The following is a 16614-nucleotide window of genomic DNA, read 5'->3' on the forward strand; positions in this document are numbered from 1 at the left end:
CGTATCTGGTTGAGAACATCTGGGCCCTTCATAAGAAGGTCATTCAGACTCACCCCTCTGAACCTCTGGCTGCTGTTCCATACAAGCCTCACTGGAGTTGTCACAAAATGTGGGTTTGGAGCAATAAGGTGGCTGATGTACCACACAGGTTCATCCCAGCTGGCAATGATGTCCTTAGAAAGCTTAATTGCAGCCCCTCGAGCAACCATATCCCAAACTTGAGCAGCATAGGCAGTTTTCCATTCAGGATCCTTTGAGAGCTGCTTTTCTGTTCTGAGAAAAGTGGCTTCCACTGCCTTCTTGTTATTTGGAAGGGAGGCAGGGTCCACTATCCAAGGATACTTGGCATGCCAATGCGATACTTCACTATGGCGGTCAGCAGTGACATATTTGAGACCCTCCTTTACAACTTGCAGCTCCCGTTCCTCGGAAAGTGTCAACTCTTTTCCTCCTGGTTGACAATTTCCCCATCGACAGCTCCCACATTTGAGTTTACAGGCTGCACCAATACTGTCCCATCTCCACCATTCCAAGAAGTTCCTGTTGGTATTCAGAGCACTTGAGTGACGGAGGTTAGGACTACCCGGTTCCTTAGCTGAAATCTGTCCTGAGACCGCAAACCCCTCATACTTTACAGCCGCTGCTCTCATTGGCCTAGCAAAGTGGGGTTTTGACAGATGAGCAGAGATGTGAATTTCTTCAAAAAGTTCTGCATGTATCCCTCCAACTGTTTTCCCTAAGGGTCCATCCCACAACACAAGGTCTCCAACAACCCGGATCCTCTGGGGTGCCAATCTGCCCTCTCTATGACTTATTAGGAAACTAATCTCCTTGGGTCCTGAGATCTTTAGCTGGAATCTCTGGGAAGAATTTATGTAACTGCTCAGCAGAGACACGTCTATGGACATCCGCAATACTATCCAATCCATAACAGACAAGCTGATGGGAACATAGGGTGCCTCTCTGGGTCCTCACTCGAATCTTGAGGAGATATCTTTTGGTTTCCACATGGACTTTCATCCCACCAACCCCATGGACAACGAGTGTGATATCTTCACTTTTGAGATTGAGTCTGTCTGCAGCTGAGTGAGTTATGTAGTTTGTATCTGAAGCCAGATCAATCAAAGTATCAATCTGCTGACCAGCATTTGCAGTGACTTCGAGCAGCATCATGATTACTGGCAACTCCTGTAGACCACTTTCCACCAGGAGGCTAGACTGTTCCTTTGCAACATTAAGTGTCTTAGCTGCAGTGTTTGAGAAGGCATCTTGACATTGTTTTGCCAATTCCGGTGAAAGTTTACTCAGAAATTTTTCCTGCTCTTCTGTGTACTTCTTTCTGTGCTGGACCCCATCGGTTCACTCTCTGCATTGCACTGCTTTTCCCTTTCTCAGCATTGGGGCACAGGTAATAATGATGATCACGGTTATGTTCATCTTCACAGTCCTGTCGTCTACACTAGTAGATGAGTTTGCAATATGCTTGTGGGTCATGAACCTCAAGACACTTCTCACATGCCTCTAGTTTCTGAACCGCAGTCCTCTTCTCGGATAACTTTAAGGCTTTAAACTGCTTGCAAAAGAAGAGCTTCTTCCTGTGTTTTCCTTCACCACAGACTACGCAACCCACCTGATCATTTTCTGCCTTGGCTACTTTAGTTCTGGCATGCCTTGGTTCAGGTCTTATATCTTTCCTGCTCGATCGTCATCCCTCAGTTGCTCAAGCTGCTCATATATACTTTCTTGCTCTTTGAGGAACCTCAGTAGGCTGTCAAATCTATTGTGTTGGCCAACTGCATTCAGTCCATCAGCTGCATAGACAAGCCATTCTTTCTTAAGTGACTCCGGAAGCTTGCTTTCAATTGATTTTATTGCCAACGGATTTTTAATGGCTCCAGTGTCCCCCAGGTCACTTAAATCTTGAAGGACCTTCTCAACAGCTTGAATGAGCTCCACAATCCTCCTTGGCTGGTGACTCCTCACTGTTGGCATTTTTTGCAATTCTTCAACTATTTCGATAGCAATGGAGGTTCGGTTCCCATAGTGATTTTCTAGGACACGGAAAATGTCCTCCGCTGTATTGTGAGTAGTAAGTCGAAGATCTCTGATGATTCTTTCATCCAGACTGTCTAGTAGTTGATATTTTTTCACTCCTTTTGAGCCTGTTGGTTCCCCTTGTTCTGCAATGCCTCCCAATCCTTCTTCCATCTGTGGAAATCTCTTTTAACACCAGTAAACTTGGGTAAGACTGTTGGCTTTATCCTGATGGTTGGTGCAGGAGAATCAAAGGGAGCTCCAGGTGAGATTGATCCTTTAGACACATCGACTTTTTCCCGAATGAAGAAGGCTTTTCTGGAAACCAAAGCAGGAAGATACGATTCTTCAATACGACTTTGTGTATCCTTCTGCTTGGTCTTAGGGATCGCTTCCACCGGCTGTGTGCCTCTTTTGCTGTCATCATTAATTTTTCTAGATGCTCCAGCATGAACTCGTATGCTTCCAAGTTCCCACTGGACTTTACCTCACTGGCATATTGGCACTCTTTTTCTGCTACGTGCAGCACAGTTCAAAGCTCGGCCTCTCCAAAGTTTGTCCAGAGTGTCCCCTGGATGAGTGTTTTGACCTCCTTTAGACGCAACTCACACTCAGTTGCTGTCCTGGTCAGATCATCTTTTTTTTCTCAATCAACCCAGCTCCACCTCCTGGTCCACTGAGAGTACAGCCTCTAATTCATCTGACTTCCAAAACCTTTTCAGCCGCCCTAGTGAGCCTTTCGAAGCTCTCACGGAGATCATCCTCAGACATGTCTTCATGTGTACTATGTCCGTACTCATGTGCCTGCCAGTTGAAGAGTGGCCCATGAAATCAGCTAAAGAAATAGCAGGTGCTGCTGGAGATAGTATTAACAAAATGCAAAAGAAGGCATTTGTTGCCGTGCTAACAAGGTCGAGGACATTGGAACTAAAGCCAAAGGAAGAACAAAGTAAGGTACAAAATGGTGGTCTGACTGATCACAAGAGACCTCCTGCTGGGGCAGCTGTCAAGAACCTTGTGGATGTTGAGCGCTTTAGCAGCCTAGTCCGACTTATAAAGACTGTTGTGTGGCTTTGGAGAGCAGCAAAAAAGTTCTTCACACGAAATCAAGGTATGGATCCAGCAAAGTGTCTTACATAGTGGAACTCCATCAGCAAGAGAACGTGAAAATGCCTTGAGAGATATCTTCCTGGCTGCATAGGAGGGCTGTTCCTTCCCAAACGCCACAACAGATAGGCTGGTGGTGTACAAGGATGAGGGCTCTGGACTGCTGGTTTGTGGCGGAAGGATACAGAGCTTCGAGGAGGACCATGCTGCTGTTCCGATTTTACCCTCTGATTCCTGGGTATCAATGCTGTTAGACCAGGAGGCTCATGCTGAAGGGCATGAAGGAGTGGCTGGAACACTGCTCAAGATGAGGAGGAAGGCCTGGGTTATAAGAGGCAGGAGAATAGCACAAAAGGTCGTGAGGGGTTGTGTGAACTGCAGAAAGGCAAGAGCAAGAAGGTGCCGGCAAGTGATGGGTAACTTACCCGTAGAAAGAACTGCTCCAGCTGCTCCATTTGAGTTTGTGACAGTTGATCTGTTTGGACCTTACCCAGTGAAAGAGGATGTGAAGAAAAGAGTGGCACTAAAGGTTTGGGGAGTCGTTTTTTGCTGCATGGCCAGTAGGGCCATTCACGTTGAACTGGTGAACTCAGCATCCACTTAAGGGTTTCTGATGGTTCACAGAAATGCGGGGTCATCCAAGAAAGGTCTGGTCAGATCCAGGTATCAACTATGTAGGGGGAAAAGCAATCTTGGAAGAGCTCTACAGGTTCCTGGATGCCCAAGATAGAGCAGCTTTGGAGGAGACTGCAAGCAGGAATAAGACGGACTGAAAGTGGAAGATTCATCCAGCTGATTCTCCACACAGGAATGGTGCCGCTGAAGCTGCAGTATGTGTTGTAAAGAGAGCTTTTCAGAGCCTTGGAAAATGTTCAACTGTGAGTTTCAAACAGCCCTTTGTATGGAGGCTAACCTGGCAAACGAGCGACCAATTGATGCAAGGGTGCAGGCTTATGAAGACTGCATTCATTACATTACACCTAATTCTCTCCTGCTTGGACGTGCATCCCAGGGAGGAGATGTGAAGACGTTTGATTTTGCCAGTTACCCTTATAAACGACTTCAAGAAATGCAGGTGGAGGTTGCCATGTTTTGGAAATCTTGGAGCCAGCTAGCTGGCATTATTAAATTAAATAGATATTTACATATTGTAGTAAATTCAAAGGAAATGTGTTTGAGTAATATTTGATATCATGTGAAAGTGAACATCTAGTTATTGGGTTTTCTTTGTGTGCTGAAGGTTTTTCACCTAATCACAGACAAGGCAAAGAAGTGTCCCTTGTTGACCTGCTAAAGCTTCAATAAAAGGAAAAGAAGAAAAATGGAAGGAAAATAAGTGGTCACTGCCTGGTCATTTGAGTGAAATCCAGTTAAAAGCTCCAAGCTGGTGTTAATCAATTCTCTATTCAAACTATTGATCACAATATTCTGCTACAGAGGCTGGAACATGTTATTGGGAATAAAGGGACTGCATTAGACTGGTTCCAGTCCTATTTATCCGATAGATTTCAGTTTGTAAATGTAAATGATGAGTCTTCCTCACACACCAGGGTAAGTCATGGAGTTCCTCAGGGTTCTGTACTTGGACCAATACTTTTCACATTATACATGCTTCCCTTAAGAAACATCATCAGGCAGCATGGTATAAATTTTCATTGCTATGCGGATGACACTCAAATCTACCTCTCCATGAAGTCAGATTTAAACCAATCAGTTTCTTAGATTACAAACATGTCTTACAGACATCAAGACCTGGATGACTCTGAATTTTCTCTTTTTAAACTCAGACAAGACAGAGGTTGTCATCTTCGGGCCTGAAAAACTTAGAACAAAAATTTCCAGTTATGTAATTAATCTGGATGACATTAATCTGGCCTCCAGTACCACTGTGAGAAATCTTGGAGTCACTATTGACCAGGACTTGTCTTTTAGCACACATTTAAAACAGGTTTCTCGAACCGCCTTCTTCCGCCTGCGTAATATTACAAAAATTAGGGGCATCTTGTCTCAGAAAGATGCAGAAAAATTAGTCCATGCCTTTATTACTTCCAGACTGGGTTACTGCAATCCCTTATTTATGGGTTGTCCCAAATATGCCCTGAAAAGTCTCCAGCTGATCCAAAATGCTGCAGCGAGGGTTCTGATGAGGACTAGCAGGAGAGATCATATTTCACCAGTTTTAGCCTCTCTACACTGGCTCCCTGTTAAATCCAGGATAAAGTTTAAAATGCTTCTCCTCACATATAAAGCTTTCCATGACCAAGCTCCATTGTACATAAAAGATCTTATAGTTCCATATATTCCAAATAGAGCACTTTGCTCTCAGACTGCAGGTTTACTGGTGGTTCCCAGAGTCTCAAAGAGTACTATGGGAGGAAGGGCGTTTAGCTATCAGGCTCCTCTCTTATAGAACCAGCTCCCACTGTGGGTTCGGAAGGCAGACTCCCTCCACACCTTTAAGATCGAGCTGAAAACCTTCCTTTTCATGATTCTTATAGTTAGGATATGAGCATCTCCTGAGTTGAAGACTGCATGTACGGGACCCAACTATCCAGGTTATGCTCATTACTCTTATAGTTATGGGTAGTCTAGCCAACCATTACTTATGTAGCAATGGGGATGTTACCTGATGCACTGAGATGTACCTCGCTCTATTTCTCTAATATATTAATGTACAAATATATGCCAATATTGCCATCTCTAACTTATTTCTCCTTTTTTCCGCAGGTCTTCCTGATTAAGTGCAATTATACATGTTATTCTGTCTTTCCTGTCGTCTCCACCCCAACCAGTCGAGGCAGATGGCTGCCCTCCCTGAGCCGGGTTCTGCCGGAGGCTTTTTTTCCTGTTAAAGGAGATTTTTTTCCTTCCCACTGTCGCCGCGTGCATGCTCAGGATGGGGGATTGGATCGAAGTCTTGATTTGATGCAAGCAGTTGGTTTTTAATTATAGGATATGTATGAATTGGCTTGAAATGATGTGTGTGTTGATTCGTGTATGTAAAGTGCCGTGTGACAACACTGTTGTGAAGTGGCGCTGTACAAATGAAGTTGAATTGAATTGAATTTTCTTTAAGCAGCTTCGCTAAACCCAACATTAGTAATATTACCACCATTTGTTTGTTCTCATCTCTACTTGTAACAATAGATTCTCAGCATTTTCACATTTAACACCTGTCCACAGTTTTCACTTATGTCTCACATCACATTGCAGAGTTGGGACGTATCAACCTCCATCACCTCAAACATCTGATGTGCTTGACACGTGGGATGACAAACGACAGCGACAGGCAAAATTCATGGCCACCCAAGTGAAACCAACACACAGCACGCAACAAACAGCAGTGACAGCGGCAGTATTGCACATCATGCTCTCGGATGGCTTGTTTCCAAGAAATATGATTGGTTCTGATATATGAGGGAATTTTGGCATTTTCAAGAAAGTATGTGACAGATGAAGCACCCAGGATGAAGAGTCAGGATATTTTGCTTCTTTATCCTATTTTAAAAAGCAAAGAAGCAGCCTGGTGAACATTAGCATTTGATGGCAGACCACAACGCTGATCCAGAAAAATTCAGCTTCTAAAAGTGAAATCCTCCCTGACTGGTTGTAGAGCTGAGTGTCAGCAATAAAAGCCAAACACTTTTTAACTTTCTTGTACTGTTTTGCAAACCCCCGTCTGCATGTTAAAGTAAACGAGAGAAAATTTTTAAATGCACTAATATCACCTGTCACTTGGCTGGAGGAGGGCAGATAAGAGAAATATCTGAATCTGAAAACGTAAAAAAAAAAAAAGATTAATTTTACATTCAAATGAAAACTATTTCTGCCACTTTTCTTTTCCATTTTAATGATTTTTTTTTTGTTATTGATCAAAAAGTTTAACATCAAAACTTAATTCATTCATTCATTTTCTGAACCGCTTAATCCAATTCAGGGTTGCGGGGAAGCTGGAGCCTATCCCAGCTGGCTTTGGGCGACAGGCAGGGTACACCATGGACAGCTCGCCAGTCCATCGCAGGGCCAACTTAATTCATCATGTGAATAAATAAAGCAGAAGAAAGTAACCCAGCAGGTAAACAGAGCACCATTTCTCTCCAGTGATGAAGCATCCTTGCCTCTCTCAGTAATCATCCTTGCCTCTCTCTTGCCTGTTCAGTAATCATCTTTTGTGTCTGTTTGGATCACCTGCACAGGCTCGTAGCAGTTCACCTTCTCAGCTTCACTTTTGCGGTAGAGCTATGAAACATTGACTTTGCTCAACATTTTCACATATTTCTCACCTGATCGAAAGCTGCTCACATTCACAACTTCCTTCCATCCAATTTACCTAGCAACAAGTTAGGTCATAGCTTCACTTGATTTCATTTTCCAAACCTTTTATTTTTCTTCAGATAAATTCTTCAGCCAATTCTTTTTGGCTGTAATGTATTATTCTAAATCCATGTGAGTGAAGATAACTTCTGTAGGGATGAAAGCTGTTTTCCAGTCAATGTAAAGATGCTGCATTTCTATTAGTGATAGTGGAGAGTTGCTTTACATCAGCTGAGTCATTATTATATAATCATTATTTCAACCATAGATATATTCACCAACTCTCAGTACCTAGAAGCCAGGACCTATATATTAGTTTCTGTCTGACAGAATCAAAATCTTCTGCTTTTATTTAATAAATCATCATTTCATGAACTACCACTGAACAACTGAAAAAAAACAGACTTTTTATTGAAGAGCAGCACAGCTTTCGCAATGCACTGATCTCATGAAACAAATAAAACATAGTGTCTGACCTCAGAGTCTCCAGTCTGCAGTGTGGACTCTCCAGAAATCCACATAGATCTTTAACACCAGCCATCATGTTCTCATTATGGCTCAAATCGAGTTCTCCCAGATGGGATGGGTTGGACTTCACAGCTGATGTCAGTGAAGCACAGCTGATCTCTGACAAATTGCAGTCCTCCAATCTGAATAAAGAATGAAAGATGTGAGCTGAAGCCAACAGGATGCAGGTTAAAACAGTCAAACAAAAGCAGAGAAGAGAAATTCTCATTACTATAAATAACAACATGCTGCTGCTTAAATAAAGATGTCGTGACTTCAATCAGAGTGAGTTCTTCAGCGAGAGAAATGACTGATTCTACAGGCTGAACTGGATGAAAAATTACATGAACGTGATAATGATGACAGGACACACACACAACAAATGTTTCCAACACTGCAGATGTGAGCAACAGCAGAATGTCAGCTTGGTGTAAACGGTCTGTTAATGAAAGCAAACACTGGACTAATTAGCATATCATTCCAGATGTTGCTTATCAAATTTGTTTCTGGGTGGAGCTGAACTGCATCACAATGCTACTTTTCATAGAAACTGGTTGCAATTTGACTAAATTTCTTTTATAACCTATTTCAATTTTTAAAAAAAACATCCAACAGCAGTGATAATGTGGTATTTCAGCTGTTTCACTCAGAACTGATTGTCTTTGAACTAAAGCGACACAGAATATTCTATTTGAGCCGGAAATGCTAACTTTCTGTACGCTATATGGCGCATTCAGCAAGGAGGAAGAGGGAGGGGTTTGCAAACATTAAACCCACAAATAATACTTAGTTGTTAAAAGTATATATTTTGTACACCCATGACAAACAGGCAGAATTAGAGATTGAAGACATGTTTAACCAAATACAATATCACAAAGAAACAGAATGATGTACTTTCCAACTAGGGTTGCCACCTTTCAGAAATTAAAATAAGGGACGCCCACCAAAGCTCCAGGGGATGACAACAGCAGTGGTATGTTATGTGCTAGTGTCTTAAGTAAATGAGTAACGAAGTAATCAATTAATCAAACTTAAAAGATTGAAATGCTTTATTAGAAATAAACACATTTTTTGTTGTGCAACACTGGATATGAAGTTTTACTAATGGGCTTCACAAAGCTATGATTACATGGATCTCTACTTACATATGAGGAAAATACTTCATATAATAAAATGCCATATGCACAATACTTAGCTACTGTGTAATTAATTAAACTTAAATAAGACTTGTGTGTAGAGTGTGCAACTTTGAACTTAAAAGAAAACACCTGTGTCACTTCATCTGCATGCGGTAAGAGTGGGAACAAAAATCCATATCATTTACACCCTAGTTACTAACAGTTTGGCAGGTTAAACTACTGTCTTATCATTCTGTTAGGGGCATCAACATAGCAACCTGTTAATCAGCTGATTAAGATCAGCCAACTTTTAACAGGTGAATGAGAGAATCGCTTGGTAAAATGTTTACCATGTGGGACCATGGTTATGACGACACTGCAATGTGGTGTCTAGGCCTTGTGTCGTGCTGTAAAATGCAGTTCCTCGTTGTTTAATCCTTACATATTGGACTGTATTTGTTTGCTGCCTGCCACATGACTTGAAGGGAAGTCATTTCATCATAACAGTTTACAACACTAATAAAATGGGCTAATTTATCAAATAATCACTTAACACTCTAACCAGCAACCTTCTTGCTGTGAGGCCACAGCGCTAACCACCATGCCACCATGCAACTTTTCCCCGTAGCTATATACATTTTTGTGTGTATTTATTTACTTTTCATCCATTAAAAGTATGTTTTTAATGGGTACATATGGTATTTATATTGGCTAATATAATTATAATTATATAATGCTGTTAGATGTCGAACAGTCCACCCTGCGCGACTGAACAGTCGCTGACACATTGTACAATTTGACTTATAAACATCTTCACTGACGCTGCAGCCAAGGATGCACCTCTTCGAGTCTGTTTTACATGCGCTTTTTATTTTGAGGAGGTAGAGTAGGCTACCAGGTAGGCTACAGAAGACATTTTTAAAAGGCGTTGATCTTCTGAGGAGCGTGCATGAGTAATGTCTGTCACTAGGCAACCGTGACTGTCCACCATACAGGGGCAGAGGAGAGGAGGCTGGACCTGGGCAGTTTCTGCACGAAAAGAACTTTTTCTTTGCTGGCTGTTATATTTTCAGTGTTTTATTTAATTAAATATGTTTTGATTGTGTGTTGATGTGTGTGACTGATGTTTAGGCTGTTGGAAAGTATGTATGAAAGTGTGAAAGTATGAAAATACAGAACAAAGTGCGTCCCATATTGGTTCAATCTGGGACGCATCATTTGTCTATCAATTAAAGAACGATTCTGTATCTTACAGGATGGGTGGCAACCCCAGTCGATAGCGTATCTGTTGTATGTGAATATTAAGAAAAATTGCTGGATGGATTTTTTTTCACTGATGACATTTCTGATGACACTGGTATGTCCTCTGTTGTTGACCTGTCTGATGGAGTCTGTAATGTTCCCCAGAATATGGTGCAGTTGTGACTTTGTTTAAGGTGGTTTGCTGGGCTCCTGGTCAATCCATCAACATGCAGCAACATGTTTAGTGATAAATATGTACAATAATTACGATATGTACAATATTTACACTGTTAGCACATCCAAAAACTCTCCAGCTCCAAAACTACTCACACTCCGCTGTGCATTTATACTCCTGACTCTTCACACTGTTCTGCTGTGAATGAGCATCTTGAAAATGTGGAGCCCTGCCCCTAAAAGGAAGTGCCCCAAATAACTGGGTTTCCTAAGTCCCCGGAGATAACCCACGCATACACTGGGAGAACATGCAAACTCCACACAGAAAAGCTACTGACCAAACCTTTCCCCCCCCAAGGATTGAACCAGTGACCTTCTTGCTGTGAGGCCACAGTGCTAACCACTATGCCACCGTGCAACCCATCAAATCACACAAAATAAAATAAGCCCAGATTCCTTTTAAAAACAATTGATCTTTTAATAAACACAGATTTTAACAGGTCCTCCGTGCCAGCATTAGATGCTGCATGTGAGGACTTTGTAAGCTACTTCAGAGGTAATATCAGTGCTATTAGATTTAACCTTTATGTCATCAACATGGTAATTTAACTGATCTGAAGCACTGTTTTAATTCAGTTAACACTGGAGAGTATTGTCCTGGTTGATGCAAAGATGCTTGGTTGAGTTTTCTCCAATTTAAACCCAACACCTTCCTTTTACACCCCATTACCACATCACCTTAGAAAAACATTTTATGGTTTCTGTGAGCTAGAGGTTTTAAACATAGTAAACTACCTGGTAACAATTTATAATAAATACACACTCTAAAGCATTTGTGAAGCATTGGTTGATCATTGATAAATATAGAATTAATAATTTATAAGGCATATTTCTGACGGTAAAACTCATCTGTATTGTTTATAAGAACAGCTGTAAACATTTTACTCATCATTGATAAGCATATAGGTTAGGAGTTCAAAAGTCCTCAATTAATAATTTATTAAGCAAGTTTCTGGCATTAATACTCATTAGTAGATACTTTATAAACACATTTATTTATGTTGTACTCTTTATTAATAAGCTCATCTACAATATATCTAATAATATTTTTTCATACCATTTAATATGGATTGTAATATGGATAATATGGATTTATTTTTTTATAGTAGTTTCCTTCTCTGAAGCTTCTCTCAAGCTATACCTTATTAATAAATATTCATATCAGGCACATCTGCTCATCATCACAAACAAAATTCCCTTTTTTGCCACTTCAGCCTCACTCCCACTTTCAAAACAACATCAAGTTGGGACACAACAATATCCACATCCGCCCACTGACACAGGAAGCGGCAGCGTACAACCAGGAGATTTCTCGCAGAACCAACAGTATGATGTAGAAGTCCAACCAAACTCCAAGTTTGGATATTAGACTATAACTATTAACTGAAGATTGCAGGAACATTAACATAAAAGCAGCACATAACATGTAAATAGCCCTCAAAGCCTTGCTGACAAATATTTAAACTTTTAAAGTACCCTAACAGAGGGCAAAGGCATGAAAGAAGACTATTAACTCTCACAATAACACCTTTTGGTATGACAAGACAAGGTTGTACATTTGTAGACAAGGTATTTGTTCCTATTGCAATTGCATTCAATAAGTTTACCAGACACAATCATTTTTATCTGTCTTAGTTTTCTGCCCCATTTGTTTGAAGACAATATTAACTAAACACAGCAATACAACAAACTTCCATCTGCACTTAAGACCTTAACAAACAGGCTTGCTCCATCCCAACAATCGATGATCATCGGGGTGTATAACTGAGATTAAATACAAATAGGACAGTGCAACATGCTGTGCACTCAGAGAGCGTGGTTGGTAAAACCATGCTGCCCTTTAATATTGTTAAAAAGGTGACATTTTGAAAAATGTTGCAAATATTTCACAGCCAGTATAAATCCCCTGGATGCACATAGACGGCAATTCTAAAACTTCACAATGACATGAAAAATTACATTTTACCATTCCACCTCTGATCAAGCCCAAACATGTCCCCTTTTATGAGCTGATCACAGACTATGTAACCATGTTACATGGTGTTTAGAGACAATATGTTCCAGATAACCACATTGCCAAAGCCCCAGGAGAAATCTTGATCTGTTTTAGCAGACTGGGGACTGGAGGAGTCTAGTCTGCACATCAATCTAAATGTTCTTTTGAAAATAAAGTATGTTGATCTTCGGAAGGGTATACTTGCGTTATTACGGCATTAATGTTATTTAAGTTGAAAATGGTCTCAAAATGACAACAATAATCACTTAGTGCAATAATATTGTCTATCGTAATAATTTCTGAGACAATTAATTGCATGGCAAATTTGTTACTGTGACAGGCCAAATGGAAAGTTGCTCAAACACACTCACAACTTCCTTTCAGCTACTGTTACCTAGCAACAAGTTAGGTTATAGCTTCACTTGATTTCATTTTCCAAACATGTTATTTTTCTTCAGATCAATTCTTCAACCAATTATTTTTGGCTGTAATGTATTATTCTAAATGCATGTGAGTGTAGATAACTTTTGCTGGGATGAAAGCTATTTTTTCTAATCCAGTTAAAGATGCTTCATTGCGATCAGTGATGGTGGGAAGTTGCTTTATATAAACTGATTCATTATTATATTATCATTATTTCAGCCATAGATATTCACTAATGCTCAATATTCAGAAGCAGCAGTCAGTGATTATATTAGTTTCTGTCTGACAGAATCAAAATCTTCTGCTTTTATTTAATAAATCATCATTTCATGAAAAAAACCACTGAAGAACAGACTACATTGAAGAGCAGCACAGCTTTCACAATGCACTGATCTCATGAAACAAATAAAACATAGTGTCTGACCTCAGAGTCTCCAGTGCGCAGTGTGGACTCTCTAGAAATCCACAAAGATCTTTAACACCGGCCGTTATGTTCTCGTTCCAACTTAGATCAAGTTCTCTCAGATGGGATGGGTTGGACTTCAGAGCTGATGTCAGTGAAGCACAGCTGATCTCTGACAAATTGCAGCTTTTCAATCTGAATAAAGAATAAAAGCTGTGAGCTGAAGCCAACAGGATGTTGTTAAAACAGTGAAACAGAAGTAGAGAAGAAGAATTCTCATTAATATTAATAACAACGTGCTGCTGCTTCAATAAAGACGTAGTGACTTCAATCAGAGTGGCTTCTCTCAGCGACAGAAATGACAGATTCTACTGGCTGAAATGGATGAAAAAGACTTGAGAGTGTGATAATGGTGATAGGACACACACTGAAACACGTTTCCAACACTACAGATGTGAGCGACAGCAGAATGTCAGCTTGGAATAAACAGCCTGTTAATGAAAGCAAGCACTGGACTAATTAGCATTTCAGTCCAGATGTTGCTTGTCAAATCTGTTTCTGGATGGAGCTGAACTGGTTCAAAATGTTTCTTGACATACAAATTGGTTAAAAATTTCACAAAAATATTTTCATAACCCATTTCAACTGAAATCTTAAGTGTTTTTATATTTTACATTTTTTCTTTCAGTTTCAGATATTATTTTCACTTTAAACTTTTGTCTCTGATCTGAGAACAGAAGAGACTGAATGGACTCCTTTTATTATGCTGCCTTCAGGACACCTGGGAACTACAGTGATTTCTTTCATCCTTCCTTTATTGAAATGACTGAAAATGTCCAACAACATTGATAAAGTTGTTCTTAGTTCACTTTGATGGCTTCAATAAACTTCTATAAATATGAAAGTAAAGCTTTTACCGGGTCTTAACAGCAGTTTCTAGAAGTAAACTGCTCAGATGTAAAGTTTTAGCAGCACAGTTTTAAAAACAGTGAAGTGACAAATTAATTTAATAGTTTTCATGTAACAACAAAATGTTATGAGACTTAAAATGATGTGGTGTTTCCATAAAGACTGAAATGTTAACCTGTAAATTAAACTAAAGCTCCATCAGAGTTTACACTGTATGACTGTTCCTGTAACCTCTTTGTTACCACCACTTTGTATGTGATCCAGTAGTTCACTTTATCACCATACGCTGATGATGAAGATGTACATTTGCAGGTGAGTCGGTGTGATGATATGATCACGCTCATACATTTACACACACATATCTTATACACGAACATAATCGCTACTTTAAATTAAAAAATGAATTCAAATTCATTCAAATTCAAAATAATTCTGTGCAGCATTTAATCTAGTTTTGAATTTCATTTTGCAGTATCTGGTTATTCAACATACCCACATTTAGTCTCCGTAATGTGTTATGGGTTTTTCTGTTTAAGTGGACACTAATATAGATAATACTATGATCAGATTCAAATTCTTTTTACTCTATTTTGAATAAAAAATGATGTCACTGATAATGCAAAAAAAAAAAAAAAAAAAGATAATGCAAAATAACATGCGCAGTCCCACTCTTCAGGAAGGAGCTCCCTTCAGACATTCTTGCGAACAGATATTAACAAGTTAAAGGTGATTTTTTTTTTTTTCGTTTGCTTGATTGTTTATCCAGCTTATTGTTTAAAATATTCTTGAAATCTTCTGCACATATTTATTAAATTCCTTTATTTTCTGCAGACATGGTTTCAAACAGTGAATGTAAACATTGATTAAAATAGCAAAGTTATTTTCTACTTTCCAGTATAGAAAAGCAACAACAGCTCCAGTGAACTGACCTCAGAGTTTCTAGTCGGAAGTTCGGACTCTCCAGTCCATCATACAGCTTCGCAACACCTGATTCGTCCAGTCTGATGTTCGTGAGGTATAACTCTGTCAGATGAGAGGGGTTGGACTTCAAAGCTGAGGCAATAACTTCACAGTCAGCCTCAGAGAGTCGATTATCAGCAAGTCTGTAATAAAAGAAAATTGAGTCAGTTCTTATAAAGGAGACTCTGATTAATAAACAGACTGTGTGACAGAAACACACATTTTGTGAAAATGTTTTGATTTCAGTGATTTATCTCATCTTGTCTCTGACATAGCACAATAAAGATCTCCAGTTTGTCTCAGACCTGCAGAAATTTAAAAGAATCTTTGTTTATTAATCTGCAGATGAAGAAGTTAACATGGACTCACATTAATGCATATACATATTCAATTCGACTTTATTTGTGTAGCACCAATTTACAACATTATCTCAGGGGACTTTACAGACAAATCAATTTAAACCAATCCATCAGCCTTCAATCGGTACTCATAAGCTGATTAATGACAAATAAAAGTTTTGCAAAGAAAACTTAATAAATTGTATTCAAGCATGATATCAATTCAATCCCCATCCTGAGCTTTATGGGGCAACAGGTGACAAAAAAAGACTCTTGTTAACAGGAAGTAAAACCTCCAGGAGAACCGTGTCTGGGAGGGTGGCCATCTGTCTCAACCGTGTTACATTTGATTTTTCTACAAGGTTCATGATGTTTCTTAATGCAACATGATCATTCTTTTCTGACATTATGCTAAAACAGCAGTAATGCACAAGCCTTGTTTGTTGCTGTCGACAGTGTCAGTGTCTCCAGAACTTCTATCCTACTAAACGTGTAATGAGTTTGCTTCTTTCTTTACTGACGAAATTCAGAAAATCCGGCATTCGGTGCTTCCAGCACAGGAGCAGAATACACACCATCACTGTGTTCACTCAGAGAAGACATTAACACCATGACACACTTTTCTCCACTCAGTCCAAAAAAATTACTATAACAATTTATTCATTCATTTTCTACATTGCTTCGTCCAATTCAGAGTTACAGGAGAGCAGTAATCTATCCCAGCAATTAACTGATTAGAGGCAGGTACACACTGGACAGTATTTATGTGTGCTGTGTAAATGTGAGTGTGATTATGTGTGTTTGAAACAGAGTGACCAGGTGTGTGTTATTGATCTCTGATGCTTTATACTTGTTTGTGAAGAGGTTTTATACATCTTGATTGATAAAGTACATGTAAAGCTACATTTATATTAAAACTGCTTTATAAAAACACAAAGCAAAGCAACTTGCATCTGAGTAAAAACAACACAGGCAAGATATTAAACAGCAGGGGGCTTCATAATCAAGTGGTAGTCAGACTGTTGGGAG

The 16614-nt window shown here is 39.6% G+C and overlaps 1 protein-coding gene across 1 annotated transcript in view; it reads right to left on the reverse strand.

Annotated features, from left to right (window-relative positions):
• The window catches only part of LOC306770985 (NACHT, LRR and PYD domains-containing protein 12-like), a gene marked incomplete at its 5' end in the record, with an annotated part of 34753 nt that overhangs the window by 9373 nt on the left and 8766 nt on the right, over positions 1-16614 (reverse strand). Inside the window, 3 exons of the mRNA XM_079260005.1 lie at positions 7932-8105; positions 13400-13573; positions 15217-15390. Of these exons, the coding sequence (XP_079116131.1) occupies positions 7932-8105; positions 13400-13573; positions 15217-15390 (522 nt within the window). The remainder of the gene's footprint in view (positions 1-7931; positions 8106-13399; positions 13574-15216; positions 15391-16614) is intronic.

Source organism: Telmatherina bonti, assembly GCF_933228915.1.
Source record: "Telmatherina bonti genome assembly, chromosome: 20".
Taxonomy (NCBI): domain Eukaryota; kingdom Metazoa; phylum Chordata; class Actinopteri; order Atheriniformes; family Telmatherinidae; genus Telmatherina; species Telmatherina bonti.